Genomic DNA, 23,363 nt, shown 5'->3' with positions numbered 1-23,363 from the left:
AGCTCCCAGAAGGAAGTAATCATGCTCACACCCTGATTTCCAGCCTCCAGAGCTGAGAGAATGAATTTCTGTTGTTTTAAGCCACCCAGTTTGTGGTACTTTGTTATGGAAGCCCTAGGAAACGAGCACAGGTTACTTGCCCAGTAACACACAGTTGGATGAACGCCAAAGAATGGACTAGAATAGACCATGTCAAGCCGAGTTGCATGTCAACATCAAAGAGGATTAGCACATAGTCTCTGGAGTCAGACTGACTGGGGGCTCAAGGTCAGGCTCCACAGTTACCCTGTAACCTTGGGCAAGTTACTTAAACTTGGGCAAGTTAACTTCTCTGTACCCCGATCCATCCATTTGTAAAAATGCAGATACTCAGAGTACCCAACTCATAGAGATGTGAGGATTACATGTGCAAACTTAAAATGGTGCCCAGGGTCAAGTAAATGCTGGGTTTTGTGGTCATTGTCACAATGTCTCCCTGGGCAACATCCCAGGCCCATGATGGATAGCAGAAGCCCCGCTTTACCCATGCTTGTGTCCTCAGTGGGGCCACTGAGCCTGGCACATGATAAGGGCTCAAGAGATGTTCGTTGCGTTGTACTGGAGTCTTATTAGTAATGTTACTTTTAGTTCCAAGAAGGTGAGAGCATGGAGTTAGCACAGATAGGGCTTCTCCTATTGAGATCCATCCCCTGAGGGCTACCTCTCGGAGGGTCATTCCAGAGACAGTAAGGGACTCCAGCTGATGGCTGATGCTAGGGGGTGAAGGGATGTCACCAGCTCAGTGAAACCACTCTCCGTGGAACTGCCCCTACCTAGAGCCCATCATTTCTAACGGACTAAAGGAGCTGGTGCCTTTAAATTCCACAGAAAGGGAAGAAAAAGCACTTTAGTTTCAGTCCGTGTTCTCCATTAGACACCCTTCAGGTGTTAGCAATATTATGCCACAATTTCATTATCCATTAAAGCCAGGTAATAATAAGTACACAAAGGTATTTGGAGCCTATTGATGTTAATGAAAGAGATCAATCTAATTCAGAATGTGTGTGTGGAGAGCTCCTTGGAGATGGAATAGGCCCCAAGGTTAGCCTCTAATTGCCTCCTTGATGGTAGACCCCACCAGTACTCAATTTTGCATGACCGTCTTTATGACATAGTTGGAATTTTTGACGCCCAGACTCACGCTTCATACAGAAGCCCATTTTCCTCCTCTCCCAAGCCCCTCCCACCATTCCCAATTCAGAAAGAATGGGAAAGTTGCTGCCATTTAAGTAAGATCCCTGCACAGGAGCGAGAGCTTCCGGACTCAGAGTTGGATCTGGACCATGGGTCAGGCTGGGTTAGCACAAAGTCCATGATGTCAGGGTGCTTGAGTGACCCTGGAATGATTTCTAGGGCTCTAAATTCTCATTCTCTCACTCCCCTCCCGATCTGGTGGAGTTCAGAAGGAACCTCTCTCAAGTTCATGAGCTGCATTCAATGGATATCTCAACAAAACTACTCTAACCTAATCTATAAAGGAAAACTATGCCAGAAAAAGAGGAAAAGATGGGGCACCTTGCTTTCTCAATTGCCCCTCTGCATTTTTCCAGGGGTGCCTGGGAAGGCTCCCAGCCCTGCCTGCATGAACATCTCACTCATTGTGAGTATATGTGCGTGTTGGGCTCACTTTAGTTCTTCCAACAGCTGTCCACCCTTTTCCATCCAAAATGAATTCTCACATTTTATTCCTACCTCCTCCCACTTCTACCCTCGTTTTTTTTTTTTTTTTTAAACAACAAAAAAACAAAAAGCTGCCACGTAGACATGGAATGCTCACCCTTCTGTTTCTGGAAGCAGCATGTCCGATAATGTATTGGAGGGAATCTTCCCTCCTATGGCTGTTGGAGCAGGCGCCAGGCTGCACACAGACCTCCTTGTAGGCAAAAGGTGCCCATGCTCTGAGCCCCCTGTGGAATGTAGCCTGACTCCAATGTGTTAGCAGTGCCCTCTGATAAACAATACGTGTTCTAGAGCCAGCAGATATGACTGCACATTAGCTCGAGCTAACCAGGAATCCTGAGCACTTGATTTAGTAGTAATGGCAGCAGTGTACATCAGGCCCAGAGGGACAAGATATTTAGATCATCTTTCCTCCTGTCTGCTCCACTTGTCTCCACCCCCGCACTGGGCAGCCTGGACAGGGACAATGCAGGTGATTAGATCAGGAGGGAGATGGCCCTTTGCTGTCAGGACCCTGGCAGACCAGTGCTGGCAGAGAACTGGGCTCTCAATTTCACGTCATTGCCCAAAGGTCACCGAAGGTCACCAGGATGCCTCAGTTGTTAACTTCAGAGCAGGATGACTGGTATGGAGTAAGAGATCATGAACCCATCAGGGCACATAGCAGGTGTGCGGAGGCATGGGGGCTGAGAGAGGCCAAGGGAGACAAGAGACCTAGGATAGCCACTGAATCTACTTTAAGTCTTTCCAAAGTTGTATAACTGCTTCTGGGCGTGGCTCCCTGCCTATGAAACATGATCTGTGACTACTCAGGGTTCTCTCCCTACTCTGTTCCAGAGGGCGAGGGTGGAAAGCAGCCCCCAGGGCAAAGAGACGCAGGAAACAGCTCCAAAAGCATACAGTGCTGTCGATGCCCACCTCTGGCATACCTCAATGTAAACACTGTAAATGCAGAGGAAGCATGGCGGTGAACAGAGCAAAGGGATGGGATCACTGTTCCCGAGACACAGGGAAGCTTCTCCTTCCGTAAGCACTGTTTTACGCCTCTGTCCATCATATTTAAAAACGGACATACTACATAGAAAGCCTTTCGCCACGACTGGGAAGACAAATTAATATTCAGGGTAAAGGGTGACGTGTAACTACAAATAATGGCTGCTTTATGGAAAGAGTGTGAGTGTATGTGTGTGTGCGTGTGTGCGTGCGCACTCCTGTTTATCGGCCCTGCCTCTTGCCTTTGTTTGTCTCCTTCGTGCAGTGTAGGTAATGGTGTGTGCAGCGTTCTCCGGAGCGCTTGGTAGGTGACTGTGTTCCACCTTGCACGTGCTCCTCCCTCACATTTCCCTTTAATGCTCGCCATTATTCGGGCTGCATTAATAATGTTTGTGGGCTGATATCTTTAAAATTAATGAGGTGTTTACTCTTAGCCAAGAAACTCATTGAAATTAAAAAAGCTTTCTTTTTTCCCCTCCCTTTCTCTCACTTAAAAAAAAAAAAAAAAAGTGGACAAATAAGCCACGACGCCAGCTTTGCTAAAAACCAAGCAGAACAGGCAAACACCCAGACTCCACCACCAGGAAGGTATGAGTTGTGATGAGTTAGTTATACATTAGTCACGTTCAAGCCACAGCTATTTCTAGGAGGCCCTGATTTAACCAGAGCTTTGCTGGAAAGCTGCATGGAACGTCTTTTGACCAATGGAGGGGCATCTGTGCCCTCAATAATAGCTTATTTCGATACCACCCCCTCTTAGCGTATGATTATCCAGCATAACCATAGCACCTAGGCTAGTCTGAATTTTCCTTCTTATCCAAAAGGATTGTTTCCAAGAGAATTCATCTCGTGTGTCATCCTGACCTGCCTGTAGTCTCTATTTGTCAATCACAGACATTACCTGGCATGAAGAACTCCTCCCCACCCAGCTATCAACACTATTAGCTGACTTTGTGCAGAAAAGCAGAAGTGAATACTGACAGCGGATCTACCAGTTGCATGAACTTGCTACAAACCACTTATCAGGACAGTTTGCCAGAAGGGTCAGGGAAGGGAGAATGGCTGCTTCTGGAGTGCAAAACAGCAGTTTCGCTGTCCTGCACCCCACCCCTCAGGCTCCTGCTGAACAAACTGTCCCATGACAATGCAGCCAACAGCATCCTGGTGGTGCTTCCGAGAAGCTTGGGTTCTCATCGAATCCCTTTAGAGCAGCTGTTCTCTCTGATCCAGAAACCACCAGGAGTCTCTGAGGATCCTGTAGGTGATTTGTTAGCTAATTGCTCAAGATAGTCAAATTAATAATGATAGCTTTATGCATTTGTTTCTGGAATTAATTAATAATTTACTCAGTTAAAAACAGGACAGTAACGTTAAAGAGATGCTCTTCTCCCACTCTGTTGTTGTTGCTGTATGTGGGTTTTCTTTCTTTTTTTTTGTTTCCCCCTCCTCTCAGCAGCAATTGGGAGTGGGGATGTTAGTATGCACCGAAAGGCTTGAGGATGCCGGCTAAGGTGGGTGGTTCAGGTGCCTGAAACCATTCTCTTTTTACTCACATATGGAATCCTTACAGTAGGAGTCCAGGATCTGGGACTGAATCTCTGGTCTGTGAAATGCTGTAATGCAAGGAGCTTCCAGAGCCACCTGAATCATCAGTTTTTGGATGATGATAAAGAATGAGAATACACGACAGAGCAGAGATCCTTGAGCCCAGCAGAGAAGGCTTGCGACTGCAGAGAAGTAGGCAACAGGAACAGGAAGGACCTACGTTAAACTGAATCTGTGCAAAATCTCCAGTGTTGCTCTGCAGGATGTTGTATGTTGAGGACACAGAAAGAAGCTCCCACTCACTGTCCTTCAAAAATTCCTTTTTGTCATGCTTAATGTCTTCTCTGCTCCTCAGGAAGGCCAGGTCTACATCTTCCACTGACAACAAGAGAAACAATGGACTTCCTCACTCACAGAGGCCCCAATAACCACCCGCTTTTCCAACTCCCAACTCAAATTATTCCTTTCACTCTTGCCCCCACATGTACAGTCTTACTGAGATGGGGCTCAGTACAACCATTTTGAATTAGGGATAGGGATGTGGAATAGAGTCTCCCTCTCAGTGAAAAAAACAAAACAAAACAACCAACTGTGAATTTATAGTTTGCACTCCATTATCCATAGAATGATGGACCTGGTCCTACCACTTCTATAACCTTCTCAGTGGCAGAGGAGGCCTAATACTGTATTCCCAAACCTAGAGCAGCAGTGATCAATATATCTGGGCACAACACTGTACTCAGTCCAAATTACAATGGTAGCCAAATAGCTGTAAGAAAAGATTTCAATTTGTAAAAACTATGTGCAAGAACAAAATAAACCTCACAGACAGCATGATATAATTTCACCTAAGTGCGCCAACCCAGCACAAGAGTGTTTTCCCATTGGCAGACTATGCCGCTCACGGTTTACCCGTGTGCAGGATGCTACTGAAAGTTAGGCTGCAGTTCTGCATATCAAATGGAAAAGCGTTATGTCTCTAAATTGCATGTGGAAACCACCTGGATAGGCTTAGCATTCTTAATGGTCCCAGATGAGTTCACATAGACATAGGGGAGGCCGGGTGATCATTCAATGTCCACACTATATGAAACACAAGAAGACCTCGCTGTTACAGAGAAGGCCTTAGTCATTTCAATACATGAACAGAACTGATTATGAGATGGTAGTGGCTGTGATACTCAGGACTAGTCTAGAAGTGCAAAGACAGAATCACATTTCCCATGACGTCATTTACCCTGGCAAAGATGGATTCAGTAATGACAGCCTCAAAAGATAATTCACTTGCTACTTTTGCAACGGACATAACCCATGAGTAACCTCAAGCATTTGTAATTAAATCTGTATCTTAAATGATGTCAACTCATGGTACTTCTACCTGGAATATTCCCAACACTCTGATCCTCTTTAGGTTAAGAAACAAAAGACAGCAACAGTGACTGAAAGTGACAACTGGCATAAGTAGTCCAAGCAGTTTAAGCCCCGTAGAAATACACCCCAGCACACTTACAACTCACTGATGATGATATCAGGGGCCCAGATGGCGCTTAGAGGTAGAGAGATCTCCCTGATCCCATCAAACACGGTGGGGCTCCAGGATAAAAATTCATCATCCCAAACCTGTTAGGAGGAGCTAGAAAAGAAATGTATCAAAAAGGGGCAATGTCAATCTCCCCAAAGAACTGAAGAAGGATTTGGATGAATAACCCAACTGATCTGCTTGCTGGTACTGTTAGGGGAGAGGGCTTCCCTGCTAACCCCTAAAGATGGTGCCCCACCCAGAAACCGTGGCCATATATCTTACACAGATTCTAATAAATTAGATCTGCTGCAGGTCTAAGAAACTAAATTGCAAACACAAAGAAAATATCTATTCCTTAGAATAATTATATTTTGCAACAGATTTAAATTTTTTTTAATGTTTATTTATTCTTGAGAGAGAGAGAGAGATAGAGACAGAGTGCTAGTGGGGAAGGAGCAGAGAGAGGAGACACAGAATGAGGAGCAGGCTCCAGGCTCTGAGCTGTCAGCAGAGAGCCCGATGCAGGGTTCGAATTCATGAACCACGAGATATGACCTGAGCCAAAGTCGGACGCTTAACTGGCTGAGCCACCCAGGCACCACTATAGAAATCAGGAGTCCAGTATGCATGGAAGGAAACAGCACTTACCTCATAGTACCATATACTTGTCTTTAATTTTTGATTCTGTGCATCCTGCAAAGCAAAAAGAAAATCTGTACCAAATCTCAGAATGTCAATAAATCAAAGCCCAATTCAACAGCATAATAATTCAGAGAAAGAAAATCAAATTTAACTAAAAATGCTGATTTTAAAAGCACTGCCTTGACTCTTCAAATCTGACTATTCTCAGCTCCTAGTTATTACATGTGCCTGTCACTGTGAACTTGACTATAGCATCCATGACAAAATGGCACGAGGACTACAGCAACATCTTGAATGATTTTCTAATCCCTTTCCCACCCTAATTAGTTACTCTGCCATTAATCAAAATTAAAAATGACATGTAGTCTTAGCCAATTCTGGGTACAAAGATGAGGCCAAGCTTTTATTTGTAATCGAGATATTATTCACAACATTTCAACGACTGTTAATCTCAACTGCTACTGGCAGCCATTCTTGTTAGGTTACCTGATGTTTGGATCTCTCTGGTTATCAGACTGAATGAGCCTAATGTAAATGAAGTATATTTGTGATGATATAAGTAGATGTGATTTACCCATGTCTGCAATAAGTAATTGTTTTGGAGAAGACCCTTAAGAATAACAACCAAAAAAAAAAAAAAGAAAGAAAGAAAAGAAAAGAAAAACCACAAAACAAAAAACAAAACACTCCTTATCAATTTTTTTCATATATGTTCTAGTAATGAGCATTCTAAAACTACTATGGTCTTAGGAACTAAGAGGGATATCTCACACCATGTACAAACATTAACTCAAAATTAACATAAACCTAAACATAATGGCTAAAACCGTAAAACTCTTAGAAGCAAACATAGGAGTAAATCTTCATGACTCTGACTCCTCAGACAATGGTCTCTTGCATATGAGGCCACAACCACATGCAGCCAAAGGAAAAGTAAATGGGACTTCATCAAAGTGAAAACCTTTCGCGCTTTAAAGGACACCATCAAGAAGTAAAAAGACAACCCTCAGAATGGAGACGATACCTGCAGATCATATACCTGATGAGGAGTTAATATCCAGAATACGTAAAGAATTTCTACAAACCCAAACAAAACAATAACCCCATTTAAAAATGGACAAGGGATTTAAATAGACAGTTCTCCAAAGTGGATATACAAATGGCTAATAAGCACATGAAAAGAAGCTCAACATCACTGCCAAGGACCAAATTATGTCCTTCCAAAATTCATATGTGACTAAATTTGGAGACAGGACTTTTAAGAGGTAACTAAGGTTAAATGAGGGCACTATCTACTAGGATTGGTGGCTTTTGAAGAAGAGGTAGAGAGAATGATCTCTCTGTCTCCTCCATGTGGGTATGGAGAAGAAGGCAGGCATTAGCAAGCCAGGAAGAGCTCTCACCAGGAACCTAACTGGCTAGAACTTTGATCTTGGACTTCCCAGCCTCTGGAACTGTAGGAAACAGAGTTGATGGTCTTTGTTATGGCAGTCCATGCTGGCCAATACAATCACTAACCGTCAGGGAAATGCAAATCAAAACCACAGTGAAATACCGCTTCACTCTCATTAGATGGCTACTAAAACAAAACAAAATAAAACAAAAACATAAAATAAGTGTTGGTGAGGATATAAAGAAATTGACATCCTCGTGCACTATTAGTGGAAATGTAAAATGGTACAGCTGCTATGGAAAACAGTGGCAGCTCCTAAAAAATTAAAAATAGAATTACCATATGGTCTAGCAATTCCATTCTTTGGTATAAATCCAAAAAGAACTGAAAGCAGAGACTCAGTTATTTGTACACCCATGTTCACAGCACCATTATTCACAGTAGCCAAGGGGTGGAAGCAACCCAAGTGTCAATCAAAGAGGAATGCATAAGCAAAATGTGATATATGCATACAACGTAATATTATTCAGCTTTAAAAAGGAAGGAAATTCTGGCACATGCTACAACATGAATGAACCTTGAGGTGACACTGCTTCCTTCCAAGTTTTACCAGCTGAGAGATTCTGAAATAGATACTGTTTTTAAAGTCAGTATTATTTACATCTGACTTTCTTCCTCTGAACTGTCATACTGTAGAACTGGGCTTTGATTTACTGACATTCTAAGATCTGGGCTGTCCCCCACTAAAGCACATAAAGGCTCAGTTCTGGGTTTCGCTGCCATCACAAACAGGGGAAAAAATAACCCAAGTTCAAAATGCACTTTGTATTACTGGAAAACACAGCTTTTTCACTCTTCTTTCACAACAAATATAGTCTTACATCTATGAAATGTCCTGACCAAGTGTTTTTTTAAATCCCCGTCTCGCCAAGGCATGAACGTATCACTAAGTCAGTTATGTGGCTGGGGAGACCAGCATTTTATCCCATCGATTCGTATTGACTGCCATATTGATGCCTCTGCTGGCCCTTCTGTTCCCACCCATTGCTCTGTCATGTTACATGTAACAAGTATGAAAAATTTTTTTCTAATATATTAGGGGGTATCTGGGAGCATTTGTCATTCAGCCCTAAAGAACACAATGTCAAAAAGGAGTCTGAGGCTAAAACTGAAATCTTTTTTTTTTTTTTTTTGTCACAGGAAACAAGTTTCTCAATGCCAGCTGGTGAACATAATTGGTTCTCTGGTGGCATTATTCACAGCTCTTCCCTCTGTGTATCTCTCTCTCTCTCTCTCCCTCTCTTTTTTCTTTAGCTACCTTCCATCTTGCTTGTTAAAAGCAAAGGATATTTCAGAGAATTGGAATTCATTAGTCTTCCTAACAGAGGGAGTCTATTTAGATCTAAATTGGTGGTTAGCAAATACACAGATAATTCCCGCACATTCTTATTTATCTTTCCCAGTTCGGAAGACTATAGAAACAGATGCCTCAACGTCTGGCTGGGAGGCTCTAGTCAATGGGCTGGAAGACAAAGGTATCTGGGATTCGGAATTGACAAAACTCAATAGAAACAAATTGAAACTCTTCACTGTTGAGTAGATTATCTCTATAATCAGATTTCCCTAAGGTACTCATAATACCCAGAAATTCTAAGACAAGACTGTAGTCTTTCATATAAACAAAACAGGGGGCAAAACATAATGGAAGCGAGGTGCCACAATGAGAGCTGGGCTGAAAGCTCTTCACGCCAAACAAAAGTTGCCAGCAGCTCAGCTGCCGCCAGATGCACCCAACAAGTTATCTATTCACACTGGGGGTGTCCTTGGCTGATTCCGTGTGCCATGTCATCAAGTCCTTCCAAACCGACCCTGCCTCCAGGATGGACTCTAGGCTTGGCCCTGCTGAATGTAATAGAGACGTTCGCAAAGCCTATTAGACGAAGCCATTCATAATGGCGGTACTAAAATTGGCACTTATGTATTTTGATTAATTAATTGCTTGACAAATATCTATCCAGTATCTTTGAAGCAAGATATGCTGTGCTGCATAATATGGGAAATATGAATATGAGTAAGCAAGTCCTTCCCTCAAGAAGCTTATTAATAAATTAGGGTATGTGACATTTTAACAAATCACTATGTGTGTTAAGAAATATATAGACTTGGGGCACTTGGGTGGCTCAATCGGGTAAGCGTCCAACTTCGGCTCAGGTCATGATCCCACGGTTCGTTGAGTCTGAGCCCCGCATTGGGCTCTGTGTTGACAGCTCAGAGCCTGGAGCCTGCTTCGATTCTGTGTCTCTGTCTCTCTCTACCCCTCCTCCACTTACGCTCTCTCTCTCAAAAATAAATAAATATTTAAAAAATTTTGGGGCGCCTGGGTGGCGCAGTCGGTTAAGCGTCCGACTTCAGCCAGGTCACGATCTTGCGGTCTGTGAGTTCGAGCCCCGCGTCGGGCTCTGGGCTGATGGCTCAGAGCCTGGAGCCTGTTTCAGATTCTGTGTCTCCCTCTCTCTCTGTCCCTCTCCCATTCATGCTCTGTCTCTCTGTCCCAAAAATAAATAAACGTTGAAAAAAATTTTTTTTTAAATATATACAGACTTCTGTGGATTTAAAGGGAGGAGATATTGCTGTCAGCTTGCAGAATTGAGGGAAATCTTTCTCAGAAGTGGAGATTTGAAGGACTAGAATATTTTACGGATGGAGAAGGAAGACAAAGACATTTAGTGGAGGAAACAGCATACAGGCAGGAAACAACAAGGAGTTGATTTCATTGTAGTATTGAGGAGATAAGGCTAAGACAGTAGACAGGGATAAAACTAGAGGGATAGAATATAATATTTTTCCAAATTTCTAAGGAAAGTCTGTCTTATCCAGTAACAGGGGTATGTCTAATGTATTCTAGTAAAAAATTAGTATATTCCACAACAGTGGAGAAAAACATATCTTTGAAAAAGTAATGGTGTTCTCCTTAACTACCATAAGGAATCTGGTTTTATTTACTTTTATCGGGATAGAAAGAAAGAATTAGGTAAAAAAAATTCCAATTTGACACAGTTGTTCTAAGGGAAAATATGAATATAGAACTTAACTCCTTTTCTATATTTATCTCCTAATAAGCCTCTAAAGGAAAGCCTGAGCAATTCTACTTTATCTAAATCAATATGAAATAAAAAGTGGGAGGATGTGGAGGGACCTAGAAGGCCTCTCTTATTCCCTTACTCAAGGCTGATTATACATCTGTCCCAGGGTTTCACATGACATGGTTCATCTCATGTGTCTTTACTCAATTCAAATCATGCTATTCCCACTGTACAATGTCTGGTAAACGACGCAGTCATAATAGCTCACAGACAACCAGCAAAGACTGACATTTCTTAAGTAGGTGAAAATATAGCCCCAGGAAATTAAGTCTCAAGAATTTTAGTTCAATATCCAATTACAGAGAGCATTTAAGGGAGTTTTCTGTTGGAGCTTTCTGTAAGACTAGGCCTTTGGAGGAGGGGTGGATATTTCCTGGCATGTATTAAATAATATTTTCTAGGATCTTAGATCTAGTACTTTTGCTAAAACTGAGATTTGTATGTGTGTGTGTGTGTGTGTGTGTGTATCATTTAAATGTTCCTGTTTGCAAAGAAATAATGATTGGGGATTTATCTAAGCTGGAGGAAAATTATGCTAAAATATCTTGCATCAGACAAAAAAAATAATTTAAACCCTGTTATATTGATTATACTTTCAGTTTCAAATTATGTTTTTCATCAATTACAATGCCTAATTCTCAGTCACAAAAAAATCAGTCTATGACTCCCAGCACAGCACTAAGATATTAACATAGAAAACTACCTCTATTTAAATAAAGAGAAATTACTAAGTGATTTTAACAAAGTACATTAAAATACTAACATTGTATTGTGGGGTATATTATGTATGTAAATGTAAAGTTGAAGGCAAAAATAGTAAAAAAGTCAGTGGAGCAGGTAAATGGAATGTTACTATTGCAAGATTTGTACAATGTATGTGAAGGATAATAACATTAATTCTAAGTAAACTGTATTAAATGAATGATGGAAATGGGAATCCCTAAAACAACAGCTAAAAAAAATGATTCAGAGGCAGGCTAAAAAGCCAATAGAAGAACTAAAATCAAATATTAAAAAAAATATTTTCTTAACAAAAACAGATGGCCCAACTAGAGAACAAATAGAAAGTATTGGTAAATGGATGAAATGCTTCAGTTAAAATGCACAGATAGACAGGTTAAAAAAAAGCAACGCCCTGGGGTACTACTCAGCAACAAACACAATGAACTGAAGATTATGGACAACTTGGATGAACCTGAAGGGAATTACACTGAATGAAAACCCTATCTCGAAGGGTTACATACTGTATCTTTGCATTTATATTCTTTTTTTTTAAGTTTATTTATTTTGAGAGAGAGACAGAGAAAGTGAGTGGGGGAGGGGCAAAAAGAGAGAGAGAGGGAGAGAGAGAATCCCAAGCAGGCTCCGTGCTGTGGGCCCAGAGCCTGATGGGGAGCTTGAACCCATGAACTGTGAGATCATGACCTGAGCCGAAATCAAGAGTCTGACTCCTGACCAACTAAGCCACCAAGGCTCCCCTATGTGATATTCTTAAAATAACATAAATACAAAGATGGAAGAGACATTTATTGGTTGCCACTGGTTAGGAATAGGGGGCAGGGACAGGGATGTGGCTATAAAGGAGCAGAACCAGGTAGCCCCATGGTAATGACTGTGTTGCTTAATGTGTGGTAGTGGTGGTCACACAAAGTTACACACATGATAAAGTTGCATAGAAGCTCACACACACAGAGACAAATGAATATATGTAAAACTGGAGAAATCTGAATAAACTCTGTGGATTGAACCAATGTCGATTTCTAGTACCGATACTCTATTTGCCTAAGATGTTAACATTGGGGGATGTTGGGTAAAGGGTGCACAGAACCTCCCTATAAATTTATTTGCAACTTCCTGTAAATTTATAATTATTTCAAAATAAAAGTTGACCAAAAAAAAAAAAAAAAAAAAAAAAAAAGCAAGACCCAACTATATGTTGTCTCCAAGAAATGACTTTGAATACAATGTCATGCGGAGAGATGGAAAATAAGAGGATGGCAAGACACATGCCATGCAAAAAGCAAGCATGAGAAGAACTTCAAGAAAAAGAGTATTACTAGATAGGAAGAGGGGCATTTCATAATGATACAAGGATCTGTTCATCAGGAAGGCATGCAATTCTAAATGTATACTCACCTAACAACAGAGCAGAGAAATAAAGCAGTTATAGTTGGGGATTTTAACATTCCTCACTATGAAATTAATAAAGCAACAAAAATTTAAAAAGTTAGAGAAGATTTTAATAATACTATCGAATACTTTTATCAAATTGATATTTATGGAATAGTAAACCCTTCTATTCAACATTGTACTGTAGGTTCGAGCCAGTGCAACAGGCAATAAAAGGAAATACAGGTATAAAGAGTGGGAATAAAGAAGAAAAACTGTCTTTATTCATAGACAACATGATCTTCTACATAGAAAATCTGAAAGAATCTACAAAAAGCCTCTAAAACTAATAAGGTATCGTAAGGCCACAGGATTCAAGGCCAATACATATAAATCAACTGTATTTTTGTATGCTAGGCAGAGATTCATTTTTAAATACCATTTATAGAATAACAAAAAATGTGAAATAGGGATACACCTTAACAATTATGTGTAAAGCACTAAAAACTACAAAATATTACGAGGAGAAATGAAAGGACTAAATAAATGGAGAGATAAAATGGGCTCACGGATTGGAAGACTTTTGTTAAAGATGTTGATTCTCCTCAAATTGACCTATAGATTTAATGCAATCTCAACAAAAATTCCAGCAGTTTTTTAAATAGAAATTGACTCTAAATTTTATATGAAAATGCAAAGGACCTATAAGAGTCAAAATGATTTTCAAACAAAAGAACAAGGTTGGAAAACATGCTCTGATTTCAAGTTTTCTGTAATGCTGCAGTAATTGAGACAGTGTACTGATGGAGGGAGAAACACTGATTAGTTGGACAGAACAGAGTCTAGAAATAGACTCAAAATATATAAAGAACTCCTGAAATTCAATAACATAATAAGCAACACTATTTAAAACTGGGTAAAAGATCTGAGCACTTTACCAAAAGAGATATCAACTGGCAAATTAGAGCTCAAAAAGATATTCAAGGTCATTAGTCTTTACTGAAATGAAAGTTAAAAAAACACAGTGAGCTATCACCACAAATCTACCAGAATGGTTAACGTTTACAAAGATTGACAATATCAAGTGCTAGCAATCATGTGGAGGAACTGAAACTCTCACACATTGCAGGTGGAATGCAAAATGATACAGCCACTTTGGGAAACAGTATGGTAGTATCTTACAAAGTTAAACACAAGCTTATCATACAACTCACAATCCTACATCTAAGTATTTATCCAAGAGAAGTGAAAACATATGCAAATGTGTATAGTGGCTTTACTCATAATTTCCCCACACTGGAAATAACCCACATGTCCAAAAACTGGTAAACAGATAAACCAATTGCAGGACACTCGCACAACAGAATGCTACTGACTGCAAACGTGGGTTGTCTCCAAGGCAGCATGCCACATGGAAGAAGCCAAAACAAAGTGTAAAATATCATGATTCCATTTATATGGCTTTCTGGAAAGGCAAAACTATAGTGAAAAAGGTAAGATCACTGGTTGCCAGGTATTGGGGTTAGGGGGAAGTGAGTGGTGTTTTAAAAGGTGTTTCAGGGGCGCCTGGGTGGCTTGGTCGGTTAAACGTCCGACTTCGGCTCAGGTCATGATCTCACAGTCCGTGAGTTTGAGCCCCGCGTCGGGCTCTGTGCTGACAGCTCGGAGCCTGGAGCCCGTTTCAGATTCTGTGTCTCCCTCTCTCTCTGACCCTCCCCTGTTCATGCTCTGTCTCTCTCTGTCTCAAAAATAAATAAATGTTAAAAAAAAATTAAAAAAATTAAATAAAATAAAAAATAAAAGGTGTTTCAGGGTGCCTGGGTGGCTCAGTCGGTTCAATGTCCAATTTTGGCTCAGGTCATGATCTCACAGTTTGTGAATTTGAACCCTGCATCGGGTTCTGTGCTGACAGCTCAGAGCCTGGAACCTGCTTCGGATTCTGTGTCTCCCTCTCTCTCTGCCCCTCCTCAGCTCATGTGTGCTCATGTGTGCTTGCTCTCTCTCAAAAATAAATAAACACTTATAAAAAATAAAAAAATAAAAAGATGTTTCATTTTATGTAACTTATATCTCAATTTTAAGATGCTCAAAATCTTGTACAATACAGTTAAAGCAGTGCTTAGAGGGAAATTTACGGCCATAATTGCTAAAATTAAAAAGAAAAAGGTTTAAAATCAAAGCTCTAAGCTTCCACTTTAAGAAACTAAGTAAAGAAAAACAAATTAAATGTAAGTAGAAGAAAGAAAACAAATAAAGAGCAGATATCAATGAAATAAAAAAACGATAAAATTCAAAGCCAATATTTGGTTCTTTGAAAAAAAATAAGTAAAACTGATAAAGCTTTCACAATATTGGTTAAGGGAAAATAAAAGAAAACACAAATTACCAACATGAGGAATGAAAAAGGCAATATTGTAAACGAATGAATATGACAACTTGGATAAAATAAATCCCTTTAAAAATACAAACTACTAAAAGTGACACAAGAAGAAATAGGAAATATAAACATTCTTACATATCTTAATTAAATTGAACGCACACTTGTTTTTGAGAGAGAGAGGGAGGGAGGGAGCAAGCAAGAGTGGGGGACGGGGCAGAGTGAAAGAGAGAGAATCTTAAGCAGTCTCCATGCTCAGTGAGGAGCCTGAATCAGGGTTCAATCCCATGACCGTGGGATCATGATCTGAGCTGAAATCAAGAGTCTCAATCAACTGAGCCATCCAGGCACCCACGAATTCACATTTCAATATCTTCTCACAAAGAAAATTCCAATCCTAGATGGTTTTACTGGTGACTTCTATCAAACATTAAGAAAGAAAAACATACGGGCACCTGAGGGGCTTAATCGGCTAAGCAGCAGACTCTTGATTTCAGCTCAGGTCATGATCTCATGGTTGGTGGGATCGAGCCCCACATCAGGCTCCACACTGACAGGGAGTGGAGCCTGCTTCTGATTCTCTCTCTCTCCCTCTCTCTCTTTGTTCCTCCCCTGCCTGCACTTGTTCTCTCTTGAATAAATAAACTCAAAAAAATTTTTTTAAAAGAAAGAAAAATATCCACATTAAACAACTCCTTCAGAAAATTGAAGCAGAAACATTTTTTAACTAGTTTTTTTAAGGCCAACATAACCCTGGTATCAAAACCAGACATGCACATTACAAGAAATAACAACTGCTGCCCAATACTCCTCATTAACATAGACACAACCTGTATTAAGTAGGTTTTAAATCCAGAAATATAGAAAAAGGATAACATATCAAGATTAAATGGGGTTTATCCCAGGAATGCAAGGATGATTAACATTTGAAAATCAAAATAATTTACCCATTATAACAGAAAAGTTATCTGCTCTCCAAATAGATGGAGAAAAAACATTTGATGTAATTCAATATGTAGTCATGATTAAAACAAAACAAAACAAAACAAAACTCTCAGTGTACAAGAAATAGGGAGGAACTTCCTCAACCTGATAACGAACATCTATGAAAAAGCTATAGCTAACATCATACCTAATGGTGAAAAATATTCCCCTGAGAATGGGAATAAACAAGGATGTCTGCTCTCACCGCTTCTGTTAACGTTGTAGAAGTCTTAGGCAGTACAATTTGGCAATGAAAAAATAAAGAGCATAAACAGATCAGAAAGGAAGAAGCAAAACCATGTGCAGATGACATGATTGTGTATGTAGACAACATTAATCTACAAAAAAAAACTACCAGAATAAGTAAATTTAGTAAGGCATACAAAGTCAACAGGCAAAATTCCTATTTCTCTATAATAACAAATAGAAAATTAAAAAATTTCAAGTAACATTTATAGCAGCATCAAAAATACTTTGGGATACATTTAATAGAAATATGTGTAAAGCTTCTACATTGAAAATTATAAAACACTGTTGAAGACCCAAATAAATGGAACAACATAATATATTCAAGGACTAGAATAATATTTAATACTATTAAAATGTTAATTTTTCCGTAAATTACTCTGTAGATGCCATATCATTCTAAACAAACTCCCAGCAGTTTTTTTAAAAAATAGAAACTGACAAACTGAGTATAAAATTTATGTAGAAATGCAAAGGTCCTAAAAAGCTATCTCAAAAATGAAGAACAAAGTCCAAGGACTTACACTGCCTGATTTCATGAGAAAGAGCCTGACACTTACCAGTCAATTTGGTTTTCAATCAAGGCATCAAGCAATTCAATGGGCGAAAAAACAAGGCTGAAACAACTCCTGTTTAAATGCAAAAACCCAAACCAAACCAAAACACAAAAACAATGATAAAAACCTTGATCTATATCACACACCATCACAAAGATTAATTCTTAATAGATCATAGAACTAAAGGTAAGGAGCTGTAAATCTTCTGACAGAAAATACAGGAAAATGATGTCTGTGAACTTGGAGTAGCGAAGATGTCCTAGGACCTAGAAAGCACTAACCACAACTAACGAGCTGGTTTATTTTTTTTTTTTAATTTTTTTTAATGTTTACTCAATTTTGAGAGACAGAGCATGAGCAGGGAAGAGAGAGGGAGACACAGAATCTGAAGCTGGCTCCAGGCTCCAAGCCGTCAGCACAGAGCCTTGACGTGGGGCTCGAACTCACAAACCGTGAGATCATGACCCGAGCCGAAGTCGGACGCTCAACCAACTGAGCCACCCAGGAGCCCCTTAACGAGCTGGTTTAAAATGGACTCCATTAGGGGCACCTGGGTGGCTCAGTCAGTTAAGTGCCCGACTCTTCATTTCGGCTTAGGTCATGATCTCACAATTTTTGAGCTCCAGCCCCACCTCGGGCTCACTGCTTGCTGTCAGACTGCGCAGACACTGCTTCGGATCCTCTGGTGTCCTCTTGCACTACCTCTCTCAAAAGTAAATAAAAAAATTTTTAAAAAACGAAAGAAGAAGAGAAAAACTACTGATATACACAACATGAGCGAACCTCAAAAACATGATGCTGAGTGAAAAACTCCAGACACAATAGAGGACAACACAATAAAATTTCATTCAATGAAATTCTAGAACTGGCAAAAATAATCTATGGTGAAAGAAATCAGAACAGCAGTTGTCTCTGTGGGTAGAGGGGATGGGAACTGACTGGGCAGGCAGGCAATGAGGGACCTTCCTGGGGCGATGGAAAGGTCTGTTATATTGACAGGGGTGTGGATTCTATGGGTACACCCAATTACCAGAACTCATTGGACTGTGCACTTAAGATCCATGCATTTCCACATATGTATGTTATACCTTAATTAGAAAAAAAGTTTGAGCAGTAACTTGAAAAAAATATTAAACTATATTAACAAACAAGCTCAGTAAGGTCTGCTCATAAGAAAAATCAAAATAAATCTGGGACCTATTGATACTGGAAATTTTGTAATTAAGAAGAGAGAGGAGCAGGGGTAAGCCACCATTTACTGAGGGTGTACTGAGACCTCTGCTAACTGCTTTCCATGAATTCTCTCATTTGATTCCTGCAACAACCCCCTCTTTAGATATAGGAGAGACAGTTTTATACACAAACTTCCCTCACCATCCTTATCAAATACGTTAGGTATAAACTCAAGACACCAGGGCACTTTTTTCTTTTCCTCAATTTCAGGCAGTAAGTGGTAGATGTAGGGGAGCCTGGGTGGCTCAGTTAGACGTCTGACTTCAGCTCAGGTCATGATTCACAGTTTGTGAGTTCAAGCCCCTCATTGGGCTCTGTGCTGACAGCTCAGAGCATGAAGCCTGCTTCGAATTCTGTGTCTTCCTCTCTCTCTGCCCCTCTCCCGCTTGTGCTCTCTCTCTCTCTCAAAAGTAACATTAAAATTTTTTTTTAAATAAGTGGTAGATGTTTTCTTAAATCTACCACTGTCACTAAAAAACGTGAGCCATGGGGAAAAAACATACCTATTGCTATTTTTGGTGTCAGCAAACTCATAAAATATGTACACTGATCTATGACCACCATTCTTTTTTTTTAATTTAATTAATTAATTAATCCACACCCAAGTTAGTTAGCATATAGTGCAATAGTGATTTCAGGAGTAGATTTCAGTGATTCATCTCCTATGTATAACACTCAGGGCTCATGCCAACAAGTGTCTTCCTTAATGCCCCTTGCCCATTTAGCCCATCCCCCACCCACAACCCCTCCAGCAACCCTCAGTTTGTTCTCTGTATTCAAGAGTCTCTTACATTTTGTCCCCCTCCTTGTTTTTATATTATTTTTGCTTCCCTTCCCTTATGGTCATCTGTTTTGTATCTTAAATTCCACACACAAGTGAAGTCATATGATATTTGTCTTTCTCTGACTAATTTTGCTTAGCATAATACCCTCTAGTTCCATCCACGTAGTTGCAAATGGCAAGATTTCATTCTTTTTGATTTCCGAGTAATATTCCATTGTATATATATACCACATCTTCTTTATCCATTCATCCGTCAGTGGACATTTGAGTTCTTTCCATACTTTGGCTATTGTATGACTATAATTCTTAAAACCTCTTGGGGTGCCTGGGTGGCTCAGTCAAGTGTTTGACTTCAGCTCAGGTCATGACCTCACCATTTGTGAGTTCAAGCACTACGTTGGGCTCTGTGCTGACAGCTCAGAGCCTGGAGCCTGCTTCAGATTCTGTGCCTCCCTTTCTCTGCCCCTCCCAACTCACACCCTGTCTCTCTCTCTCTCTCAAAAATAAATAAACATTAAAAAAATTAAAACAAAACTCTTAATTCCATGAAACTCCTATTTCTAGACTATCTGCGTCTCAGCTTGCAAGTTGGGGACTAGAAAGCATGTGTCTAAATAAGTATTTTATCTCACGCTTACTGCTAACATGAGTCTAGTGCAACTTCCCTACCAGCTCAACTGGAGTCTTAAGAATAAAACATCTCCTAGGCTCCTGCGTAAATAGCAGGTAGTTTTACAAAAGGGTAACATGAATCAGAAAGGGTAAGATGGTCCTTACCACATCCAATACGGCATGGACAAATACATCCAGGTATACCGTGGTGGCCTTAGTCCGGTCATGAACTGGCCTCACTTTCTTGTGATATTTCTGTAATAGCTGCTTGGTGAGACGATATAGAGTAGAATTCCTGGGATGAGGTGTATCTGTAACTAGTATTTCTGAAAAACAAAACTTAGCATCTTAGCATCTTTACGAGATTTCAGACAGTTCAGGACTTGGTGGTTCCTAACAGAACATGGTTTTCAGCTTACCCCAGTCTGCTTAAATTCATAGCCAGCTGGTGGGCTTTCTGGCAGACACTTATTTAAAGCAAGCTGATGGTCTAACTGCCCAGTAGAGAAATCTCACTGTAAAGATAAATAAACCAACCTGATCTCCAAGGATCTGAACTTCACCTACAATTCTGTTTTCACAGTCTTGCGTCTTGGAGACAGAATCCTTTATTTCTGTATCACCCCCACCTACACCTACATAGAAAAAAACCTTCCTATACACTCAGCCACAAGTTATGTCCTATTTGGATTTTTCTTTTGATTTTCCATTCACAATTCAACGGTTAAGTAGAAAATCCAAGCAGGAACATGGACAAACCAATGGACCCAAAGATCTGTGTGGATTCCTCAATAATGGGATTAATGAGATTACAATTCACACTTTTCTTCTCAAAAAAAAAAAAAAATCTCTTTTTGCACTCAACTGTCTTTAAATAAAACATGCTTGTCAGAAAATGAGATCTCCGCTTTGGGAAAAAATTCTTTCTGGTTCCAGAGAACAACCATTTTCTATGACCTGGGAATCCTGATTTGCAGAGGAGCAGTGATTGGTGTTGAGGCAGGGGAGGCCAGGGGAAAGGAAGCCCGGGAAGCGAGCACCAACAATTGGAAGTGACAAATTTGCGAGGGCTTCCTCTGAATTGCAAAAAGATATTTTGCTCACAAGCTCTGCCAGCTCCTGGGGGATTCAAAGCTTCGCTAAGTCATTGGACTGAAGCAAATTGCACACCTCCTGCCACAGTGCGTGAGTGAAATCTATCTGTCGTGTCCTATGCGTGAATTCACCTCACCTCTCAGTGGTTTTGATGGTTATTTTGATGAGCCGCTGAAGGTGTGCAGGGTCCAGCAGGAAACTGTAAATGAGATCTCTTCTCTCTGTGCAACAGTCCTGTTTCTACCCGTTTCTTTATGAATGATGTCGTGTCACTCGCCACCACGGGCAACAATTTCTATGATTTATCAATGTCAGTGTGACCAAAATGCTAACAACGATGCTGGGGGTGCAACTGCAGACTCGTTGTGGGCAGTGGAATATTCACTTTCATTACCACCAGAGCTGCAAAGCTAATGAGCAGTTTAACTTCCTAACTATTCACCCAGGAAGACGCCTAAAATGGCATCAGCTATTCAGGCATGCAGGACTAAGGCAGGTGGCTTGCATCAGGCGTCATTTTTAAGGTTTTTGTGAACTGTGATTGTCAAAAAAATGTGCTGTGAACCTCTCCACCTGAGACCATTTCTTGCTGTTGTACCCCAGGGGAGAGAAGTCAGGTGCATAAAAGCAAAGCTGGTTTGGTGCTTTTCCCGTGAACTTTGCTTTGGGCAACTTCACTTTCACCTCGCTTGGAAGCTCCCAATTCAAGTCCCAGTCGGGGAAGTACTGAAATGTGCGTTTTCCAATACAGGAAACTATCAGAGATAGAGTGAAAGCATAATTCTGAGAAATGAATGTGTTTTCCCTACACCCTCTGCCCATAAAGACCCAAATTTTCCCTCTGCTATCTTTTCTAGGAAACAATCCATAGATACCCTATAGAATAACATAAGTTTCCAGAACATGTCAAAGTCTTTGGGTAAAAAGAGAAAGTTCTGGAATCTAGAACTAGGAACAATAGAGAAACAAGCAATGATAGGAAGAAAAATAAGAAGGAAATGAAAATATGCTGAAATAAACTATAAGGGCAGAGTTCTTTGTTCAAAACAGGAAGAAATAATAAATTACATTTCTACTATGAATGCAAATTTGCCTGAGGAGAAAGATCAATTACGAGAGAGATTAAGGATTTAAGTGACCATTAATTAACAGTAAATTATGCCCCCTTGAAAGCTAATGTGACATTCACACAAGCACTAAATGACTCAGTTCAGTGATGTTTCAACAGAGCTGATGGAAATGATCCACAGACCCAGGAAAGATTCCTTGTTAGCACTGCCTCTGTGGATGCTAATAATTTATTTGTAAGATTTCTGGAAAGTAGAATGTGTTAGGGGACTGAGCTATGACGCACTTTTAGGTGAAGAGAGATTTTTTTTTTTAAGGTAAGAATACAATAGAATTATTCATTTTCCTTGTTTTAACAAATTACTCTCACACCTATCTTAAAGTGTTCTGGGCACTCTGATGAAAAGAGATGTTCTTGCTTTAGTGAGTATGTCATGTCTAGGATTATTAAAAAAAAAAGAGTTATACATCTATCTGAGGGGTTATAAGGACATTCAGATTTAGGTGTGTGGTCTATTGAATTCCCAAATCTGACTGAATATGTGCCATATGCCAGGCACTGTGCTAAGAGCAATTGACATGGATTATCTCATTTGGCTTTTACAGCAGCCTTATGACATAGGTACCCTACAGCCCGATGCAGAGTCACTTTGCTACAGGTAAGGGACTACAGGCTCAGTGAGGTTAGTACCACCCAAAGTCCCACAGCTTGCAAATGAAGAGGCTGGAATTTAAACACAAGTTATCTGGATCCAAAGCCCAAGCTCTTAATCATGACACTACACTGACCTGACTCCCCCAGAATATTAGGGATAGCAGTGAGTAACCCTTCAAAAGGAAGACTGACATGTTGCATGGTGTGCATGACTGGGTAGAAACAGCCCGCTGTTATTTTCTGTGTGTGTGTGTATGTGTGTGTGTGTGTGTGTGTGTTTAGGTCAAAAGTATCTTACATTTGCATTGCACCCTACAATTTCACAATGTTATCTTATTAGATCTTCACAAATATACAAGAGAAACATTTAACTTACAGGAGAACTGAATCTCTAAGAGACTAATTGGCTTCTTCAGAGTTACATGGCTGGTGGGTAGTGGAGTAGGAACCAAACAGGTCTCCTAACCTGGGCCTCTTACCCCAGCACACATCACCTCCAGGCAGTGGCCTTGAATTGGTGGTTGGTTCAGTGCTCTTGCATTTACAAATCATCTTGATATTAACCCAGCAAAGATTCCAAAGGGCAGATTTTTCTGCAACACATGTTCCCAATATGATTTATAGTCAAGTACGGATTACTAGACACCATTAAAACACATTTTCTGTCACATTTAGAACAAAAATCA

At 40.2% G+C, this 23,363-nt stretch overlaps 1 protein-coding gene across 1 annotated transcript in view; it reads right to left on the bottom strand.

Annotated features, from left to right (window-relative positions):
* Window positions 1-23,363, bottom strand: part of HTR3B (5-hydroxytryptamine receptor 3B) — a 57,969-nt gene that overhangs the window by 12,952 nt on the left and 21,654 nt on the right. The window contains 6 exon segments of the mRNA XM_045038322.1: window positions 4,478-4,635; window positions 5,170-5,230; window positions 5,232-5,340; window positions 5,768-5,877; window positions 6,428-6,472; window positions 20,025-20,185. Of these exon segments, the coding sequence (XP_044894257.1) occupies window positions 4,478-4,635; window positions 5,170-5,230; window positions 5,232-5,340; window positions 5,768-5,877; window positions 6,428-6,472; window positions 20,025-20,185 (644 nt within the window).

The sequence above is a fragment of the Felis catus genome, chromosome D1 (genome assembly GCF_018350175.1).
Source record: "Felis catus isolate Fca126 chromosome D1, F.catus_Fca126_mat1.0, whole genome shotgun sequence".
Classification (NCBI taxonomy): Eukaryota; Metazoa; Chordata; class Mammalia; order Carnivora; family Felidae; genus Felis; species Felis catus.
Note: the sequence above shows the minus strand (reverse complement) of the source record. Positions and strands in the feature narration are given on the sequence as shown.